Source organism: Salminus brasiliensis, chromosome 22 (genome assembly GCF_030463535.1).
Source record: "Salminus brasiliensis chromosome 22, fSalBra1.hap2, whole genome shotgun sequence".
In the NCBI taxonomy this organism is placed as follows: Eukaryota; Metazoa; Chordata; class Actinopteri; order Characiformes; family Bryconidae; genus Salminus; species Salminus brasiliensis.
The window spans coordinates 21061936-21083307 of record NC_132899.1 but is presented as its reverse complement, the minus strand read 5'-3'; the positions used below and the strand labels follow the sequence as shown (position 1 = coordinate 21083307).

The 21372-nt window shown below is 41.7% G+C and overlaps 1 protein-coding gene and 14 non-coding genes across 15 annotated transcripts in view; 14 read left to right on the top strand and 1 right to left on the bottom strand.

Moving 5' to 3' along the window:
- Window positions 1-88: 88 nt before the first annotated feature.
- Window positions 89-21372, bottom strand: part of LOC140544423 (putative uncharacterized protein MYH16) — a 50075-nt gene continuing 28791 nt past the window's right edge. Inside the window, exons 8-23 of the mRNA XM_072667945.1 lie at window positions 20283-20369; window positions 19337-19582; window positions 17536-17653; window positions 16835-16962; window positions 16051-16247; window positions 15452-15584; window positions 15067-15283; window positions 13534-13670; window positions 9376-9479; window positions 8774-8966; window positions 5936-6139; window positions 1745-1870; window positions 1485-1655; window positions 775-975; window positions 455-601; window positions 89-347 (exon numbers count right to left, since the gene is read on the bottom strand). Of these exons, the coding sequence (XP_072524046.1) occupies window positions 195-347; window positions 455-601; window positions 775-975; window positions 1485-1655; window positions 1745-1870; window positions 5936-6139; window positions 8774-8966; window positions 9376-9479; window positions 13534-13670; window positions 15067-15283; window positions 15452-15584; window positions 16051-16247; window positions 16835-16962; window positions 17536-17653; window positions 19337-19582; window positions 20283-20369 (2562 nt within the window). The 3' untranslated portion in view covers window positions 89-194. The remainder of the gene's footprint in view (window positions 348-454; window positions 602-774; window positions 976-1484; window positions 1656-1744; window positions 1871-5935; window positions 6140-8773; window positions 8967-9375; window positions 9480-13533; window positions 13671-15066; window positions 15284-15451; window positions 15585-16050; window positions 16248-16834; window positions 16963-17535; window positions 17654-19336; window positions 19583-20282; window positions 20370-21372) is intronic.
- On the top strand, window positions 2343-2424 carry trnal-uag (transfer RNA leucine (anticodon UAG)). Its single transcript has one exon. It is a non-coding gene; the product is annotated as a tRNA-Leu (tRNA).
- trnal-aag (transfer RNA leucine (anticodon AAG)) lies at window positions 2748-2829 on the top strand. The gene has a single exon. It is a non-coding gene; the product is annotated as a tRNA-Leu (tRNA).
- trnal-aag (transfer RNA leucine (anticodon AAG)) lies at window positions 3511-3592 on the top strand. The gene has a single exon. It is a non-coding gene; the product is annotated as a tRNA-Leu (tRNA).
- On the top strand, window positions 3930-4011 carry trnal-aag (transfer RNA leucine (anticodon AAG)). Its single transcript has one exon. It is a non-coding gene; the product is annotated as a tRNA-Leu (tRNA).
- On the top strand, window positions 4336-4417 carry trnal-aag (transfer RNA leucine (anticodon AAG)). The gene has a single exon. It is a non-coding gene; the product is annotated as a tRNA-Leu (tRNA).
- Window positions 7203-7284, top strand: trnal-aag (transfer RNA leucine (anticodon AAG)). The gene has a single exon. It is a non-coding gene; the product is annotated as a tRNA-Leu (tRNA).
- On the top strand, window positions 7621-7702 carry trnal-aag (transfer RNA leucine (anticodon AAG)). The gene has a single exon. It is a non-coding gene; the product is annotated as a tRNA-Leu (tRNA).
- trnal-aag (transfer RNA leucine (anticodon AAG)) lies at window positions 8148-8229 on the top strand. Its single transcript has one exon. It is a non-coding gene; the product is annotated as a tRNA-Leu (tRNA).
- Window positions 9642-9723, top strand: trnal-uag (transfer RNA leucine (anticodon UAG)). The gene has a single exon. It is a non-coding gene; the product is annotated as a tRNA-Leu (tRNA).
- Window positions 10065-10146, top strand: trnal-aag (transfer RNA leucine (anticodon AAG)). The gene has a single exon. It is a non-coding gene; the product is annotated as a tRNA-Leu (tRNA).
- On the top strand, window positions 10478-10559 carry trnal-aag (transfer RNA leucine (anticodon AAG)). The gene has a single exon. It is a non-coding gene; the product is annotated as a tRNA-Leu (tRNA).
- trnal-uag (transfer RNA leucine (anticodon UAG)) lies at window positions 10970-11051 on the top strand. Its single transcript has one exon. It is a non-coding gene; the product is annotated as a tRNA-Leu (tRNA).
- On the top strand, window positions 11254-11335 carry trnal-aag (transfer RNA leucine (anticodon AAG)). The gene has a single exon. It is a non-coding gene; the product is annotated as a tRNA-Leu (tRNA).
- trnal-aag (transfer RNA leucine (anticodon AAG)) lies at window positions 12543-12624 on the top strand. Its single transcript has one exon. It is a non-coding gene; the product is annotated as a tRNA-Leu (tRNA).

Sequence of the window (21372 nt, the reverse complement as noted above, 5' to 3'; positions counted from 1 at the left end):
TACTGTACTATTAGTCACAGACTGCACTGTATTTCAAACAAATCCCACAATGAAGTAAAAAAAAGGAATAATACTGAATATAGATGCTTGTGTTAACCAAAGTTTCTATTATTTTATCATTGGAAATCTTGGGTCGTTGGTTTGTATTCATTCCAGAGGTCCCAATTTCTGTTCAAGGCCAGGTATAAACTGATCTAGTCGATCATGAGTTTTTTGAGGGAGTTGAGATAGGTGGGAATGAGAGAACTGACTGATTCATCGTCATCAGTGAGGATCTTCTCACCTCTGCCCTCTGACCCAACAGAGCTGGGAGACCTTACGACACCTGGATATGGCGTGCTATAACCCTGTAGGGATGCAGAACAGAATATTACCAAACGGCCGGCATATATTGTATGAAACATACTGAATATGGGTTTTCGGCTGTAGAAACCAGTGCCGTGGTCAGACTTACTGATGAGTAGCCCTTGCCAAAACTGCCTCTGTTCTTGGTCCTGATCTTCGTGAGAGCAGACTCGGCTATGTCAGCTCGCTCTTCTGCATCATCCAGCTCGTGGACAGTCTTCCTGTACTTGGCAAGATTCATGTTGGCCTGTTCCTCCTGCAAGAACAGGCACACAATCAATACTGACCATTGTTACAAAATTATTTAAAGATTTAAACTTGGCCAAGCTAGCTGGCTTCAAAATAAGAAGATTATTATTTTTTAAACGGCAACTCCAAACATGCAGTCTTTGAGTCTGAGGTCAGAGCAATGGCTCAAAATGATCATACCGCCTCCTCCACTTGTCTTTTGTAGGTTTTCATTTTGATCTGCAGTCTCTCCACCAGATCCTGCATCCTCTGCTGGTTCTTCTGGTCCTCCTCAGACTGGAAGAGTAGCTCCTTGAGGCGCCGCTCGTTCTTTCGCAGGGTCTTCACCGTCTCTGCGTACTTCTTCTGCTCTGTTTCCAAATCCAGCTCCAACTCCTTTACCTGCGGGGTCCAGACATTGCGAAGAGTTATATCTCCAGAATGGCACAGTAAACACTGACAACTTATAGATTCATAGAAACTACTGCTTATTTGCTATTATGTGCAGATACCACTGGCCAATGGAGAGAACAGCTGCAACACCCTCAGACTCTGATATCAGCCTTAGCATGGGCTAAGATCCAATATAAGGATCTACCTTTATACCTACCTACCAGTAATGGTCTATGTTACTTTGACCTAGACAAGAAGAAATGCCCTATTCAGGCAAAGGGTGAACAGCTGGAATTACAATAGAACAGACATCCTTAGCCTAAATCACAACAGAGCAAATGTTGAGTCTTACAAGACCAGCCATATTTAGTCAGAAGGTACAGTAGATAATAAAGTGACTCTAGGATGAATCTGGTAAGGCATAAACAGAAGTAGACAAAGAAACTGGAGATCACCCAGTAGGAAATGAAACCTGTATGTATGTTTCAAGGGAGTCAGAGTGACTCTCAGTAGTTTACCTTTCCTTCCAGCTTCTGGATGATCTTCTTGCCTCCCTTCATAGCCAGCTGCTCAGCCTCGTCCAGTCTGACGGTCATGTCCTTGAGCTGGGCCTCCAGGCCTTTCTTCACCCGCTCCAGATGCATGGTGTGCTCCTGCTCCACCCTTAGCTCCTCCGCCACTCGTGTAGTCTACAAAGAGCAACAGATAAGTTCCTAAACCTGTGAGGGTCTTTTGGAAGCCTGAACACCATGACATCTTATGACATTTTACACTCTACCTCACACACAGCTTTCTTGATCTTGTCGTTGGATCCCCGCAGTTCATTCTGCAGTTCTTCGTGCTCCTGGGTCAGCTGCTGAAGATCCACCTCCAACTTTCGCTTGCCGCTGGCGGCTGACTGTAACTACAATGATGGATAAAATGTGGAAAGGTTATGAGCAATGAGGGACAAACATAGCATTTATGCATCGTTAAGCTGTTGCAGTTGTGGTATCAGCAGGAGCTTGATATCATTACTTATTGTTAACAGCATTAAGCAGATGCTCTTATTCAGGGCAACTTACAGCGTACTTTGTTTTCTACTTGGAAAACTTGTGTTTAAAGCAACACTATATAGCAAAATCATGATTATACTCCACCGCGCTGGATTAAGGCTCCAGTCTCTTCTGGGGCGTGGGTTTCAATGAGCTTTTTGTTTTTTATTTTATCCTTGATATGTTATGACCGACAGCTGACTTAACGCAAATCACTCCATCAAGAAATCGGTTCAATCCTAGCATTTGTGAATACAAAGCTGCCTCTACCTGACCAGGTGTAGGGAATGGTTTTTAATAGCTAATAGTGATCCTGGGAGACTTGTTGGTCAGCTGGCAGGAGGTAGCGTGGCCGAGCGGTCTAAGGCGCTGGATTTAGGCTCCAGTCTCTCTGGAGGCGTGGGTTCGAATCCCACCGCTGCCAGTGTTTTTTGCGCTTATTGAGAAATACTGTTTATAATGTTTTATTAAAGCACAGGACATCCATTTAATTCACGAGTTCAGTCACTGCTCCTATTGCTTATCTATAACATCCCAATATCAGCTAATGGGCTCTCTTTAACCCAAAGTGGCTGGTAAAATCCAACCTGATGTTGTTCTTCCTTTTTACTTCAGATATCGATCACATATTTAATTTTTTATGAAATATTTTTCATCGTGACCCATAGTCACCAATGTTGTTGCTGTTCCATGTTAATGTCTGTAACTGACTGTTCATGCTTAGTTGTTTGGCGATGCTTAACAAGTGGTAGCGTGGCCGAGCGGTCTAAGGCGCTGGATTAAGGCTCCAGTCTCTTCGGGGGCGTGGGTTCGAATCCCACCGCTGCCAAAGTCTTTTTAATGGCTTTAATAGATGTTAGATAGATGGATAGAAATAGATCATTTCAATCAGTTTAAGTAAATGCAAAGTAAACAGATGTAAGCTTTGTTGACTCATGCTAGTGTGTGTTTTAATAGTCCTAATAAAACTCCTGTAAGGATTGTTGGTCATAATGCGTTTGCAGTTTATGGTAAATTTGTCGAGACAAAACAGAAAATCTCGGAGTATACAGCAGCTAGGAAGTCGCTTGCGTCTCATATGGTAATCATGATTACTGCAGGGCTAGCACAGCACCCAAGAACTGGAATTGCTAAAAACAGAAACTAGGGATGAAATTAAATATCTAGGTTTATATCTTGGTTTTCGGATCAAGTACAGGCTGCTTCTGCAGCTTGGATTTTCTTTATGGATCGTATGAACCAATGACTGTAGAAGAGTATAACCTAAGGAGGGAAAGTTATGATATGAAACTTTAATATTTACATACTACATCAAACACTTTCATCTAAAATCACTAAGAAAATGGTTTTAGCTTTTTTTTTTTCTTAATCAAATCTGTCAAAACGTTTGATACTGTATGTTAAGACGTGTCTGTAAGACTATACAAACGCCTCAGATCACAGTTAGACTGTTTCAGTTACATCACTTGCTGCTTGTTCAGACTCACTCTTAAAAGCTGTTAATAGGTATGGTAGCGTGGCCGAGCGGTCTAAGGCGCTGGATTAAGGCTCCAGTCTCTTCGGGGGCGTGGGTTCGAATCCCACCGCTGCCAAAGTCTTTTTAATGGCTTTAATAGATGGGTTGTAACGTTTGCCGCCCGTGGCTGGCATAATTTCCATCAGTTTAAGTGAACACAAAGTAAACAGATGTAAGCTTTGATGACTCATGCTAATGTGTGTTTTAATGGTCTTAATAAAACTCCTGTAAGGATCGTTGATCATAATGCATTTGCAGTTTATGGTAAATGTGTCAAGACAAAACAGAATCTCTTGTTTGAAAGGACCAAAAATACAGCTAACCATACAAACGCCTCAGATCACAGTTAGACTGTTTCAGTTACATCACTTGCTGCTTGTTCAGACTCACTCTTGAAAGCCACCTACAGGTGTGGTAGCGTGGCCGAGCGGTCTAAGGCGCTGGATTAAGGCTCCAGTCTCTTCGGGGGCGTGGGTTCGAATCCCACCGCTGCCAGGTGTTTTTTGCGCTTATTGAGAAACACTGTTTATTATGTGTTATTAAAGCACAGGACATCCATTTAATTCACGAGTTCAGCCACTGCTCCTATTGCTTATCTATAAAATCCCAATATCAGCTAATGGGCTCTCTGTAACCCAGAGTGGCTGGTAAAATCCAACCTGATGTTGTTCTTCCTTTTTACTTCAGATATCGATCACATATTTAATTTTTTATGAAATATTTTTCATCATGACCCATAGTCACCAATTTTGTTGCTGTTCCATGTTAATGTCTGTAACTGACTGTTCATGTGTAGTTGTTTGGCCATGCTCAACATGTGGTAGCGTGGCCGAGCGGTCTAAGGCGCTGGATTAAGGCTCCAGTCTCTTCGGGGGCGTGGGTTCAAATCCCACCGCTGCCAGTGTGAATTTTAATAGACGGGTTGTAACATTTGTTCAGCGTGCTTGACATGACGTCATTAAATAAATAATAGTTGTCTTCTTTTTATAACATAAAACATCGACAGATCTTGATATCCAGTTCTTTGTATGTATAAGCAAAAAATGACTGATTTAGGACGCTGTGATCTTGCCAGAGAATATCTGTTTGGGTTGCTGACTTGTATTAGGGAAAATAGCATTGCTGTCGTTGCTACTTAGGGCTCAGAACGCTGCTAACTGTAGCATGAAACTCTGTAGAAATAGGCAGGATACCGCTTGTGAGAACTGTGCAACACTGTGTAACCCGAGACACATTTGTGCAAAATCCAGTAACTTCCAGTGAAAGTCCAGTTTCCACTCTCAGTCCAGAAAAACGTGTCCTTATGTGGTGGCTCAAAGCACAAATTACACTTCCCGACTGTATGGTGAGCCCAGGAGCAAGAAAAGCAAGTATCTTAAGAGACACTTTATTTGAGATATACACCTTGTACCCACCCTCAGTGGTTATTTTATGCTGTATATTTTATCATATAGGTTCACTTTGTTGGCTTACAAATACTGACTGGAGCTTATCTGTTGCTATGCCCAAAACAGACAGCCAACTTCAACCCTGTCTGTCAATGGAAAGGCAAGCGACCACCATAAGACATAGAGTATGAAGGGTGTGTACTCTGGAGAAGGCCTCACATATTTTGGAGGGCGAATCACTGACTACTAGTGGAAAGGAGTGGTACTGCAAGATTAATTAAAAATTCTAATTTATTCAAATCTAAATCCATTAAGACCACACGTTGTGTGTTTTAAATACAAGGCAAGGCAGGTATATTCATTTTATGCATACAGGAATTTAAAGTGCTTTATAAACATGAAAGCATAATAATAATAATAATAATAATAATAATAATAGCCAGATGAATAGTAAAACATTTAACAATTGCACATCTGCATGGAGTTAGAGTCAAATGTTAGCATTTTGAAGCTGTATCACAGCATCTGCAATTTAATTAAGAACATCACCAACCATGAATTTTGGCTCCACAAACCTTAAAACTTCAAGCTGCTGTTAAAGATAAAAATAATAATATTTAAATACATTTTTTGCTTTAAAATTCAATTCATTTCTAATGCCACTATTCTATTGTATATTAATATGATTATATGACTATTACTGCTGACTCAAGTACAATGGCTGCACCACTGGATAACTAATCAGATGTCGGTGCGTCTTCACATGCACCATGTGACACTCGACAGCTATGTCAGCCGTGACACCAATATGGTAAACATGGTAGTGTCGTGGCAGTAGTGTGTGTTTGTGGTACTGTGGCAAACAGTGTTTTAGTCTTAGCAGCTTTTTACACATGCATCTCTGTTGGGTGGAAATCATGCAGTCCACCATCCAAAAAATATCCAACACTGCCTTTGTATCCAGAAACTGCCCACTGATCATAACTGACCCCAATATGTGAAAAAAGGTGAGCTTTAGCCTGTAACGGTACCTGGTTGTTGATATCGTTGTATTTCTCGCTGGTCTCTTGGAGCTCGGTCTCCAAGGCTTTGCGGGCCCTCTCTGCGGCCTCCAGTCCAGCACGACTCTCCTCGCCCTCAGTGACCAGCAGAGTGCACCGTCGCTCCAGGAGAGCGTGCTCCTCTCTCAGCTCCTCCTGCACTCGCGTCTCCTCCTCCAACTGCACCTGCAAGTCCTACACAGGAGACAAGAAGCAAGAAGAGCTAGTCACAACTCTACGAGCCTGCAAGGTAAAATCGCTGTCTGGTACTCACTCCAGGAGCTCACAGACAGCACCGGTCAAAGGTTTTGAGGAGTTCAAATTATGCAGTGCTGAAAATATGCTATACAATTTCAAAATATCTTTTAGATGCTTCAAAGTAGCCCAGCTGTGCACTGATGCAGCTCTACACACTCTTGGCATTCTCTCCAGCAGCTTCACGAGGAGCCTCCAGGGATTTTTTTTTACTTTTACTGTGTCTTTTACTCACAGACCTATAGATGATGTTCCACATATTCTGAGTGCCTGCTGGGTGATGACAACTGCTGGGGGAGTCTTTAAAATATCTTCTATTTTGACTAACTTTGCAAATAAATGCATTGAACAGAGAGAAAAGACTGCACTACTCAGATTTGCCTTACAAACACATTTGGAGCATATGTCTTTAAAAAGCCCATATCTTACATTTTTCTGTATTTCTGAATAAAGGATGTGTACTGCCCTCCAATCGGCCTTCCTTTCTCCACTTCCCGTACGTAAAGTCAGAACTTCGAGTCAGTACAGCTCTTTATACAGCAGCTAGGACATTACATATGGTACACTACATATGGTAGTCATGATTACTGCAGGGCTAGCACAGCACCCAAGAACTGGAATTGCTAAAAACAGAAACTAGGGATGAAATTAAATATCTAGGTTTATATCTTGGTTTTCGGATCAAGTACAGGCTGCTTCTGCAGCTTGGATTTTCTTTATGGATCATATGAACCAATGACTGTAGAAGAGTATAACCTAAGGAGGGAAAGTTGTGATATGAAACTTTAATATTTACATACTACATCAAACACTTTCATCTAAAATCACTAAGAAAATGGTTTTAGCTTTTTTTTTTTCTTAATCAAATCTGTCAAAACGTTTGATACTGTATGTTAAGACGTGTCTGTAAGACTATACAAACGCCTCAGATCACAGTTAGACTGTTTCAGTTACATCACTTGCTGCTTGTTCAGACTCACTCTTAAAAGCTGTCAATAGGTATGGTAGCGTGGCCGAGCGGTCTAAGGCGCTGGATTAAGGCTCCAGTCTCTTCGGGGGCGTGGGTTCGAATCCCACCGCTGCCAAAGTGTTTTTAATGGCTTTAATAGATGGGTTGTAACGTTTGCCGCCCATGGCTGGCATAATTTCCATCAGTTTAAGTGAACACAAAGTAAACAGATGTAAGCTTTGCTGACTCATGCTAATGTGTGTTTTAATGGTCTTAATAAAACTCCTGTAAGGATCGTTGATCATAATGCATTTGCAGTTTATGGTAAATGTGTCGAGACAAAACAGAAAATCTCTTGTTTGAAAGTACAAAAATACAGCTAACCATACAAACTCCTTAGATCACAGTTACGGTTTCAGTTACATCACTTGCTGCTTGTTCAGACTCACTCTTGAAAACTGCCAACAGGTGTGGTAGCGTGGCCAAGCGGTCTAAGGCGCTGGATTAAGGCTCCAGTCTCTTCGGGGACGTGGGTTCGAATCCCACCGCTGCCAGCATGGTTTTTAATAGATTTAATAGACAGCATTGCTGTCGTTGCTACTCGGGGCTCAGTACGCTGCTAACTGTAGCATGAAACTCTGTAGAAGTGGGCAGGATACCGCTTGTGAGAACTGCGCAACACCGCTGCCAAAGTGTTTTTAATGGCTTTAATAGATGGGTTGTAACGTTTGCCGCCCATGGCTGGCATATTTTCAATCAGTTTAAGTAAACGCAAAGTAAACAGATGTAAGCTTTGTTGACTCATGCTAATGTGTGTTTTAATGGTCTTAATAAAACTCCTGTAAGGATTGTTGATCATAATGCATTTGCAATTATTCTCTCGTTTGAAAGTACAAAAATACAGCTAACAATAAAAATGTCTCCGATCACAGTTAGACTGTTTCAGTTACATCACTTGTTGCTTGTTCAGACTCAGTCTCGAAAGCTCCGAACAGGTGTGGTAGCGTGGCCGAGCGGTCTAAGGCGCTGGATTAAGGCTCCAGTCTCTTTGGGGGCGTGGGTTCGAATCCCACCGCTGCCAACATGATTTTTAACAGATGTAATAGATGGGTTGTAACATTTGTTCAACGTGCTTGACATGATGTCAATTAAATAAATAATAGTTGTCTTGTTTTTGTAACATAAAACATCGTCAGATCTTAATATCCAGTTCTTTGTTCTTTTTAAGATCAATACAATCTTATCCCTGTTGATTTATTTATATTTATGTATGTTAAGAAACACCTCTTGTTCAATCTAGACATCTGAATCTCTCATACAAACAGTCTTAAAAGACCTTTCTGGACTTCAATACTGTAAGGTAATTAGCTATAATTTTCTGTACCATTATCTCAGGATCACAACATGACTTTCTTATGATATCAAGTCGGGATAACAAGCGTTTTGCCAAGAAAACAACAAATGTTGTTTTCTCGAGATAAGCTTTGATAATTATCTTGAGATCACTAGAAAAATATGTTTTGATCTGAATAAGACAACAGTTGGCCTACAGAAAAGTACAGCACCAATGAACTCATGGTATTCTGTATCAGCTTCTGTAGTGAAGAGTCACAGGGTAGAAAAACCTTAGTCTGCTGTTGCATCTTTTTCACAGTCTTCATCAGCTCTGCATTGTTCTTGTTGAGCAGGTCCACCTGCAGCTCCAGGTCATTTAGATCACTCTCCATCTTCTTCTTCAGACGGGCTCCTTCTGTTCGGCCCTTCACCTCCACGTCCAGGCTGGCCTGCAGGGACTCTACTGCCCTCTGGTGGCTTTTCCTGAATACAAACAATAAAAACCTTCAGTTTCTGGGCTCCGCGCAGTTTGCTGGTTGCTCTGCTCCAACACATCGACTAAACCTGGTAATTAGGAAGTGAGCTGAATCAGGTGTGCCTGCGCAGGAACAGCACAAAACTCCAGGGCCTGCTGCCCGCCCCTGCTTTACAGCTTAGTTCAGGGTTTCGAGCCACAGGTTTAGGAGCACGTGTGTCCCACATTAGTCAGAAAGGTTGAGAAGAAGAACATCAGGTCAGAAGTGAAGAAGCAGTGTTACTTACCTGTGAGCTTAATGGACGTGTGTGAAAAGCAAGAAGAGAGGAATTCAGAAAAGTTAGGTTCAGAAAAGGTTCCTGTGAGTTTCTAGGTTTTGTTCATAGGTTTAATGGAAAACATGGATGAAATCTTAACCTGGCAGCATCCAGCTCCTCCTCCTTCTCCTGCAGCCTGCGCTCCATGTCTGCTTTAGCCTGAGAGAGCTCCAGCTGCAGCCGGAGCACCTTGGTCTCCTCAGCCTGAGGGGACGGACACACACACACACACACACACACACACACACACACACACACACACACACAAATATGACTGATTTCGCACGTGTGTGAGCGTACACGCTGTGATTTAGCCACAGCATATCTGTCTATCTTAACGATAGATCTCCGAGGCGCGTTCACAACGGTAGCGTGGCCGAGCGGTCTAAGGCGCTGGATTTAGGCTCCAGTCTCTCTGGAGGCGTGGGTTCGAATCCCACCGCTGCCAGGTGGTTTTTGATTGCTTCAGTTGGAAGCTGAAGATCTGCGCTTACTGAGAAACACCAAGTGTTATTAAAGCACAGAACATCCATTTAATTCCCGAGTTCAGCCACTGCTCCTATTGGTTATCTATAACGTCAATATCAGCTAATGGGCTCTCTGTAACCCAGAGTGGCTGGTAAAATCCAGCGTAATGTTGTTCTTCCTTTTTACTTCAGATATCGATCATATTTAATTTTTTATGAAATATTTTTCATCGTGACCCATAGTCACCAATGTTGTTGCTGTTCCATGTTAATGTCTGTAACTGACTGTTCAGGATTAGTTGTGTGAATGGGCTCGACACGAGGTAGCGTGGCCGAGCGGTCTAAGGCGCTGGATTAAGGCTCCAGTCTCTTCGGGGGCGTGGGTTCGAATCCCACCGCTGCCAAAGTGTTTTTAATGGCTTTAATAGATGTTAAATAGATAGATAGAAATAGATCATTTCAATCAGTTTAAGTGAACGCAAAGTAAACAGATGTAAGCTTTGTTGACTCATGCTAGTGTGTGTTTTAATAGTCCTAATAAAACTCCTGTAAGGATCGTTGATCATAATGCATTTGCAGTTTATGGTAAATGTGTCGAGACAAAACAGAAAATCTCTTGTTTGAAAGTACAAAAATACAGCTAACCATACAAACGCCTCAGATCACAGTTACGGTTTGTTACATCACTTGCTTGTTCTGCTTATGCAAGCACTCTTGAAAGCCACCAACAGGTGTGGTAGCGTGGCCGAGCGGTCTAAGGCGCTGGATTAAGGCTCCAGTCTCTTCGGGGGCGTGGGTTCGAATCCCACCGCTGCCAGCACGGTTTTTAATAGATTTAATAGACGGGTTGTAACATTTGTTTAACGAGCTTGACGTGACGTCATTAAATAAATAATAGTAATAGTCTTGTTTTTGTAACATGAAACATTGACAGATCTTAATATCCAGTTCTTTGTTCTTCTAAAAATCAATACAATTCTACCCCTGTGTATGTATGCATGTGTGTGTGTGTATATATATATATATATATATATATATATATATATATATATATATATATATATATATATGCGCGCACATACATACACACACACACACACATACATATATATATATAATGTGTGTGTGTGTGTCTAAGCAACAAAACATGTGTGAGCGAACACGCTGTGATCTAGCCACAGAATATCGGTTGCTTTTAAGGATAAATCTCCAACGGACATTCACAATGGTAGCGTGGCCGAGCGGTCTAAGGCGCTGGATTTAGGCTCCAGTCTCTCTGGAGGCGTGGGTTCGAATCCCACCGCTGCCAGGTGGTTTTTGATTACTAAGAAACACTGCATGACCCATAGTGACCAATGTTGTTGCTGTTCCATGTTAATATCTTTAACTGACTGTTTAGGCTTAGTTGTTTGGACGTGCTCGTACAAAGCTGCCTCTACCTGACCAGGTGTAGGGCATGGTATTTAATAGCTAATAGTGATCCTGGGAGACTTGTTCCTTAGCTGTCAGAAGGTAGCGTGGCTGAGCGGTCTAAGGCGCTGGATTAAGGCTCCAGTCTCTTCGGGGGCGTGGGTTCGAATCCCACCGCTGCCAAAGTGCTTTTAATGGCTTTAATAGATGGGTTGTAATGTTGCCATGCGTGTATATATACACCCCACTTTATAAAGAAAAAATTAAAGATGCAATAAACATTTCTTTTTTTGGTTAGAGTTTTTATTTGGAAGACCTGACTCAATAATGCTTTCAAGACGTAGTTGTGAGACATTGGCTTTGTCATATGGCACAAAGTGAAATAAATTACTTGCGTGTCTATAAAAATCCCTTGTTCAATTGTATTCCATCATGTGAATAATAATGTGAAGAACACATTACTAATGCTTAATGAAACAGGGTTCCAGTGTCTTTGCATTTAACGTCCTATAAAACCCAAGCACTTTTAAACAGATAAAGGACCAAATCCAATCCCACAATCCAGTCTGTGTTTATGCAGTCTTAACCCCTTAAGACTGCAAGGCTTATTACACTCAGCATGAAATGAAACCAGAGGAACCCACCATCCACCATCCGCCCCTTGGAACATCATCCATCACCACTGCCATCAGCTTTGCTTAGTAAGTCTGTCAGCTCTAAAGACAAGCATCTACATCAATCACCCAACATAACAGCACAGCTTGGAGGTCAAATACACAAGCTCACACACCATGAGGTGTTACTCTCCCCATTCTTTAACAACAATCCAGCACCAAGACCCCATTTCACCACCTGACAAAAACACATGCACCAGAGAAACCCGAGCTTGACGGCAGCCTTTTCATTTTTAGACTAAGACTCCATGGCATGTCAGCTGAAGACCTCCTGGCAAAAGCTGACCCATCTGGTGTTGGGAAAAATCCCTACATAGGTAGATCTCATGCCCCCTCATTGTGTCAGCACTAGTCACCCTCAGGGGTTAAATACCAGCAGGCCCCAGGAGACGTTTTATCAGTGATTACAATCTTGAAGTGTAATTGGCCAGTACTAATTCTGTGTGGCCTCTCAGTCCTTTCACATAAGTGGCAACACTTCATCGATCTGTTGAAAAAAGTTCATAAATGCTGTTCTAGTATGGTTACTACAGGTTGGTATCTCTAAAGTTGCATATATACAGTTGTGGTCAGAAGTACATTCACACCGCTAATGTGTGTTTGGTGTCACTACTATACACCAGACAACTACACAAACGTCTGAGATCACAGTTACGGTTTCAGTAACATCACATGCTGCTTGTTCAGACTTACTCTTGAACCCTACCAACAGGTATGGTAGCGTGGCCGAGCGGTCTAAGGCGCTGGATTAAGGCTCCAGTCTCTTCGGGGGCGTGGGTTCGAATCCCACCGCTGCCAGCGTGTTTTTTAATAGATTTAATAGACGGGTTGTAACATTTGTTCAACGTGCTTGACATGACGTCATTAAATAAATAATAGTTGTCTTGTTTTTGTAACATAAACATAGACAGATCTTAATATCCAGTTCTTTGTTCTTCTAAAGATCAATACAATTCTACCGCTGTTATATATATATATATATATATATATATACATACATGTGTTTGGTGTCACTGTCCTGTTTGAAAACTATCTATGCTTCAACGCTTCAGTGCCTTCTTCACTATTCCATTCGCTTTGTGCAATGTACCAGCAGCAAAACAGCCCCAGTGCATGATACTACCACCACCATGCTTAACAGCTGGTACAGTGTTCTCGGGGTTCAATGCCTTACCTTTACTCCTCCAAACATATCTCTGGTCAATGTGACCAAACAACTCAATGTTAACTTCATCTGACCATAAAACTTTCTTCCAGAAGGCTTTTTCTTTGTACATGTGGTCAGCTAACACTGCCATGACATTGATATCCACAATGAGAGTATGTAGCTAAACTTTCCAACACCACTGTACATACAATATATACACCGGCCGCTCTACACTCACTGTCCATTATATCAGCTCGACATACCATGTAGGAACACTCTGTAATTACACACTTTAGTCCATCTGTTTCTCTGCATACTTAGTTAGCCTTCTTTCACCTTGTTATTCAGTGGTCAGGTACCCCACAGGACCACCACACAGCAGCTATTATTTGGTTAGTGGGTCATTCTCAGCACTGTAGTATGAGTAGATCAGAGTTTTTAAACACTGTGTCCAATCACTGTCCCCTCTATTAGACACTCCTACCTAGTTGCCCCACCTTGTGGTATAACTTAGCAATTATTCCATAAAGGTCAGAACTGATTTTCTTTCCATTCCGTACCTCTAAAGCCGCTTCAGACTCCTCCAGTGAGGCTTGCAGTTCTTCTTTTTCCATCTCAATCTTCTTTTTCATTTTCTGAAGCTCATGGACGCTCTTGCCCCCATCCGAAAGCTGGTCAGTGAGATCAGCAATTTCCTCTGCAATGACAGCATTATTCTGTAGAAATACACAGTGGTCTCCACAGGCCGTGCAATAAAACCACAGGATGAATACTGGACCACATTATTGTTTGTGTGTAAACCTGGCCCAGTACTTCACGCCATGCCCTGCATTCACTGAGAAATCTTATGGAGTCAGCTTGTTTTCGATCTTGGCTCCAACCTCTGTACTTCGACTAATTATAGCTTTTCCTTAGAACCGCAGTCATAAAAAGGAAAGATTAAGATTGACATTGTGTGGTCTCAATCTGTCATAATGCTAGCTCAGTTGTATTGTAATTAGTGCTCATGTGGGTTAAGTGACTCATACGTTTGCATGAGTTTGGGCTATCAGTCTGCAGAACAGCTGCATCATGCATCTTTCATTTGACCTACAGCAACCAGTTAGAAAAAAAGACATTTTAGTTTGGTCCACTTTCACAAAATTACATCATCGGTGTATTTGTAATGTAGTTTTAGTGGATTGATGGGCATAATTTTGTGGCATATATTATATGTTTCGCATATGGCTTATGTCAAAGTTTATAATGGTTTATGGCACCCCTGGCAACAAATCAGAGACTCCTGGGAGTACTAGGGGAACCTCACTTTAAGAACTATGGTTATGAAAACTCCTACCTATAACAACTCAAATCCTTTTGCAGATGGTTCCACATAAAATCTTTTACAAATATGTCCTAACGTTTGTGGACATTCTTCTAGTGAATGCATTCAGCTAGTTGCACTCACTACTGACACTGATGTGCAAATGCACACACACCCACACACACACTCACAGCTTGTCTAATCCCTAAAGAGAATTACTGACGCTCTGGAGCAATTAAACATAAACCTATTGGCACCATGCCTAATGCCAGGTGTGGGCTAGAGTACTAGCACTGAACTGTGGAGCACTGGAGCTGTGTTCTCTGGAATGATGGATGGTGCTCCATCCAATACTTTTGGGATGAGCTGGGGAGTTGGCGATGAGGTGGGGTGGTGCTTATCCAACATCGTCACTAACTCGCTTGTTGCTGAATGCAATCAAATCCTCAGAACAATGTTCCATAATCTGGTAGAAAGCCTATCCTGGACAGTAGAGACAGTTACTCCAAAAAGAAGCAGGATAAACTCTTCTTTACTACTCTTGGTTTCAGACGAAACAATGAATGAGCAGGTGTCCCATTACGTTTGTCCATATAGTGTGTCACCAAAGAGGGTCCCACTATATAGAACAAGGTAAAGTGTACAGTGTACAGCTACTAATTAGTATTATGGCAATTAAAGTAATGTGGTAGTTACACTACACTAGCATGTTTGCTCATGCTGTTTCTTTAACGGTTAAAAGACTAAGCCTGTGAGAATGTGTGTGTGTGTGTGTGTTTACGTATTTTACCCTGGAAGGCTTTGTTCTCCCTGCGTAGAGCGTCGCTCTGTTCCATGGCCTCTTCGTAAGCTGTTTTGAGTTTGAAAAGCTCAGTAGCATGTTGCCTGCTCTCCTTCTGACAGCTCTCCACCTCAGCCACCAGCTCCTCACACTTCTGCCTCCAGTCGCCCAGCTGCTTGTCCAGCATGCGCTGCTTCTTATCTAGCACCGCTGCCGCGTTGTTCGCCTGTAGCATCATAAGCAGAAGCATACAGTCAACTTTAACAGTCATTTAACAAACACAGTGCCAAACCGGTTACAGAACTTGTGTTTATGGTGAACCTACATCAGATTCCAAATACTTCCTTATCATGTTAAAATCACATCAACATGTCAATTGGATGGTGCTCTTTACCTTCTCCAGGTCCACACAGAGCTCCTCCACCTCTCCCTGCAGTCTCTGCTTGGTCTTCTCCAGGCTGGAGCACTTGGCCTGTGTGGCCTCCACTGCCTCCTCAGCCTCCTGCAGCCGGGCTGACAGCTTCTTCCTGCAAACACACACCATCCAGAGACTTCTTAAGCATATATGTGGAAACGCAACATGCTTGGACATCTCATCTGTTTCCATGCACAGTTTATGTTAGCCATCCTCCAGCCCAGTGGTCACCAATCCTCCTACCTTTCTGAAGACTTTAGCTCCAACCCAATCTTTTTTTAATAGCTGAATAAGTGGGTTAGCTCTGCATAAGGAGGGTTGTGACCTCTACTCTAGCCCTTCATCTGTAGCCTGTTTTTGACATGATTGGACATTTTTGGTTGGTGGAATGTTCTCAACCCAGCAGTAAGGGGTTCAAAAACCTTAGCATCCAACACATTAGCATGTATCAAATATGGTCCTTCACCATCTTATTTTTCTGACTGTGCTACTAGTAAAAGAGCTTACTACAGATATAGGTGTTTTAATGTACATTATATCCAGTTGTGTATCTATGTGAGATGGTGTGTGTTTTGTACTTGGCCTCCTCCAGTTCGTCGCCGTGCTGGATGGCGTCAGCCTCATGGCGGCTCCGCCAGTGTGTGACGTCGCTGTTGAGTTTGGACACGAGGCGCTGCAGCTCTAGTTTGCTCTCTTGCTCCTCCTCCAGCTGCTCCTTCAGCACCTCACACTCTTGCCGCACTGTCGTCAGTGTGCTGCTCAGCGCCGATTTACTCTGTCACACACATACACACATATATCATAAAGTTACTAAGTTATAATGTCCCAAACAATGCTGTTGCGCCTTTATTATGCCCTACAAAGAGTTTACAAGGCCCATACGCAACAATACAGACAGTAAGGGACTGTGCATAGAGTCTTGTGACGGACTGCTGCTAAAATCAGTACAAACAGGGGTGTTAGAAGTACTGTACAAAGAAATTGTATTTAATTTAAAGTATGATTTACAGTGTCAAATACCAAACCGGTGTTAGGATCACTGTCCAATAAAAAACATGCATCTCCAAATACCAAAAACTAACTATTAAGCATGGTGGTGGTAGCATACTGGACAGCCAGTGGAAGTGGTTACATTGCAAAAAGTGGCTAGAATAATGAAGAAGGAGGGCATTTATTATGAATGTATATAAACATCTAAACCTTTAATGCCCTTAGTAGTTTTTACAAGCTTTGTAGCTTATTTCAAATTTCATGGTGTCATTGGTTAACCAGAACTGTTCCTTTCCTAAATTATTGTCCATTAAAAATATTTACTGGGTACGTCTCAGAGTCTAAATACTTCAAGGGGATTAAAAAACATACCTTGACCTCCTCATCAAACTGCTTCTTCAGCTCCTCGTGTTGAGCTATCAGCAGACTTTTAGAGCGGCTCATCTGGCTGCACTTGTTCTCGGCCTCCTCCATCTGCCTGCTCACTTCATTATTGTCAGCTGCAGGATGGGAGTGCAAAGAGCTCCTGTTACTGACTTGGAAAACTGAAGAAGTCCTTAACTCAACTGACCCAAACAGAAGATTATCCTTCTCTCATATTAATAACATTTAATAAGATAAGACGTTAACAGTGACAGACAGTAGAATATAGTAGAAGGTACCTCCTTAGGGGCCTACATAAAATATTTACAACATACATGACCTGCTTGCTATGAATTCTACACAGACACTCATTTGTTGTTTACATGAATACCTCTACAAAGCATTAACGTCTACTTATGACATATAAGCAAATGTTGAATGTATTATTTATGTGCTTAAAGGAGAACTTTTGCATTTTTCAACCTAATCTTCATCTATCACATCTGTGTCACACCGTCATTAATCATGAAGAATAATCTGACGCATTGCTCTGTACTCACAACAGAACCGAAAACCCACTGTCTCATACTATACTTAAAAGCCAATGGGCTGCTGCTTCAGCACATTAAGCTGGCCACTCTAGCCAAAGCATTGCACAGTTTAAACCATCTAAATCACAGACATTCCTTTCCCTGTACTATTTCTCTTACCTGTCAGCCTGTTCTTTACCACAGTCACCTCAGTAAGGGCTTTCTGCATGTCTTCATTCCTGGAGTTGGCCTCAGACAGCAAGTCCTCCAGTTTCCTCAGCTGTGTGTCAGTGGACGCCTGGCATTGCACATAATCATAAAGCGCGATGTTAGCTTTGATCAATGTGCTTGGAATGCCCGTCTGCTGGGACTGCCTGACCTTTTCTTGCCGCACAAAGTTAATGAGACTGAGGCTTAGGCTGGGATCAGACACAGAATGCTATTGTCCTCCATCACTACTCGGCTGTCTTACAGCAGGTTAGACAGAGAGAGATTAGGTCCAAAACCATCCATTTGGATTTGTTATGAGGAAGATTCCTTTTTAGATTTTCTGCTGAGAAGAGAAAGTGTTGGTAATCTTTAGAAGTTGCAGACCCTGTATTGCCAGCTTAATGCATGTCATAATTTTATATTAATTATCCTGTTAAAAATTTACTGAAGGAAGGCATTCATGAAGCTACATTAAACATATGCAAGCCTTTCATTGCAACTGAAATAAACTTATATGAGCATTCATAAAACATTTACACTGCCTATAAAAAGTATCAATCCCCTTAGATGCTTTCCCTTTTTTATTGCTTTTATAAATGGAAAAATGCTCAGTATAATGTGGCTTTTTTACAAGAACAACAAAAAAATCCCTTTATTGTTGAAATGAAAATGCAAACCTTAATGTAAAGTCATTGTCACTGAACATCCTCTGAAGTTCAGTTAAATCCATCATTAAAAAAAGGAAGGGATATAGCATGGGTCTAAGAGCAGGCAGTCCTCATAAGCTGAGTAACCATGCAAGACGGAGACTAGTGAGGGTGGCCACCAATATACACTACTCTCAATGAGTTAAAAGCTTCAGCGGCTGAGATAGGAGAGACTTCATATGACAATTGCTGCCTGGGTTCTTCATTAGTCAGAGCTTTATGGGAGAGCGGCAAAGAGAATTCACCTCCTCAGGTGACTCCAAGGTCAACTGGAAGAAAGTTCTTTGGTCTGATGAAGCTTTTGGCCATCAGACTAGACACCATAATCACCACAAACACACCAGCTCCACTGTGAAACATGGTGGTGGCAGCATCAGGCTATGGGGATGCTTCTCAGCCCTTAAAAGACTTGTGTTAGCGGTAAATATCGCAAAGTGAATATAACAAAATATAGCGAAATCCTGGAGGAAAATCTGAATCAGTCATCAAGAGAAAATTCGGAGAAGATTCATTTTCGCAGCAAGACATGCAGAAAGAATCAAAGCATATGGCGAATATGTGAATGTTCTGGAGTGATGAGTCAATGCCAAGACCTCAATTCAATAGAGAATATGTGGCTGGTCTTGAAAAGGGCTGTTTATGCCCGATCCCCCTACAATCTGACAGAAATGGAGTAAAATTGCTGTGTGCAAGCCTGATTGAGACCTTTCCACACAGATTTGAGTTTGTATGAAAGGTTGAAAGGTTGTTTTGTGTTTCTGTCATATTTTTGCAGTTCTTTTCATTATTTGACTTTACATGGTTAAATATGTAATGACATCATTAAATGTGTACATAAGTATGCTATTATGCAATTACATTAAACTTGCTATGTAATATGAATCACATCTTTAATAGACAATATAAACATTGAGACATTGTTAAGAATATATCTTGTTAAAAATGAATATAGGAGTATTTGAATATGGGAGTAGTATGGGAGTTATGGGAAGTTATTTTTTAAACGATATATTTACAATCAATATTCCTTGAACACGTTCCAGGTCATGCTTTTCAAAACTGACCTTGGCCTTCTGCAGGGTGTCCAGCGAGGCTGCCAGGTCATCCACCTCCAGCCGCAGGTTCTGCTTGTCCTTCTCCAGTTTGGCCCGAGTCCTTTGCAGGCCCTCACACTGCTCACTCAGCTCAGCCAGAGCATCACCATGGCGCTTTCGCAAAGCTGCAGCTACGGTTTCAGCCTGCACTGAGGACTCCTCCAGCTCCCGCCTCACTCTCTGCAGCTCTGCTTCACGCTTCTTATTCATCTCCATCTACACACACACACACAGAGACCATGTGAGAAGAACAGCATGCAGGAAGATGGGTGTTGAACTGTGCTTTATTGAACTATGGTGTTGTTTACAGTTGGGCTAAAACCAACCAATGAAGATACATTTACAGAGGAGTTGGGCATCAAACAGAGGCTGATTGATTATCTTGTAACTGGTAGGGAAGTCGGACTTGAGCCCCAGCCCGAACTAGAACTAGTTTGGGTTCAAAATATCTGTTTCTGTATTTAAAATGAACCAGAAGAAAGAAGTGGTCTATACCTGAAGATTAAGCCTAATTGGTCCTTAAATCATAATCTTATTTTAAATATTTTTTTTGTTTCTTTAGTATTCAGTAACTGTTTTAAATTAAACAGCATTATTCAGTGAATATTAGGAATTGTTCAGTTATCCACTATAAAAAAATATATTTTTTTATAGTTATTCAGTATCCACTATGAATTATTCAGTAACTATTATATATTATTCAGTATCCATACTGAGAATTCAGTATCAGTATTCAGTATCCACTACAAAATAATCAGTAAATACTTTGAATACAGTTTTCACAATGCATTAAGTTGCAGCAACTGTTTATTGGCTTTACAACTAATGTATTGTATAATACAGCAGACCGAGAATAGCTTGAAAAATACTGCAGTATTCCTTTAATGCCAAGTGTAAACAGGGCCTATGCGCCTACCTGAGAGGCTGTAGCGCCTCCTGCCTCCTCTAGTCGGTCTGTCAGGTCATCCAGTTCTCGGGTCAGGTCAGCCCGTTGCTTCTCCACCTTTTGAGAGAAGACAAACATTTTGTGAGCAGGAGCAAACCTAATGGATTCACAGAAACAGAAACATAGTGATGTTAAAAGTTTGTAAACTGCCATTAAGACAAAACGGTGGCGTAAAATAATCTATATATGAAGTTAAATCATGTGCACATTTGAATCAGGTAAATTCAATGTGTCATGTTTTTCATTGGTATCACTATTCAGTTCTCTTTCCATCCTTACTCCTTAAAGGGTCTCACACCATAAGAACTGTTTGTGCAATCAAAGGCCAGTGGTGGATTAAGTAGAGACTGAGGAGAACAGTTATGTGTGAATGTGTGTTTGAGACACTGGGATATTTTTAAGGATTTTAAGCACTTTGACAAACACCTTAGGCAGCACCACAGACATGCCAATGACATCAAGTCTGTGGGAGAGGGAGAGGGAGAGAGAGAGATTCCAGAGGGGCAGGATTATGGTTATTGAGGGACATGCAGCGGAGATGATCCGGCACAGGCACAGTTAAAGTGCGCCTGGTGACAGATGTGAGGATGTCATTAGGGCCTCGTCGTAACACTGTGTGTGCTTTGAGGGGGGTTAAAGCCACAGGAATGCCTCCGCTGTGCTTACTCAGGGATGAAGTGCTCATCCCAACATGGGAAGTGCAGAGTGAGGGTAAAAATCACACAAACACTTTTCACACAGAAGGCCAGACCATTATGGTCATGATCAAGCTGTGTCACAGGGAAACGTTATGTATAGAATGCAGATGTATATCAGCATGTACATTCTTCTGTATTATTTTGATGATTGCAATTTCAGGAAACTCTCAACACATTGATCAGAAGCCTAGTAATCAAATCAAGAGACATCACTCCTATTTTGTTTAGTGGTTCAGGCATAATACTGTAACTTCAGCATTAATGTTTACATGTTAGATGTTTTAAATGGATGCTTATGAACTAAGGCTTCACAGCATATTGTTTGCTGACTGTTTTCACAAAATTGGGCTTTAGAATGATGA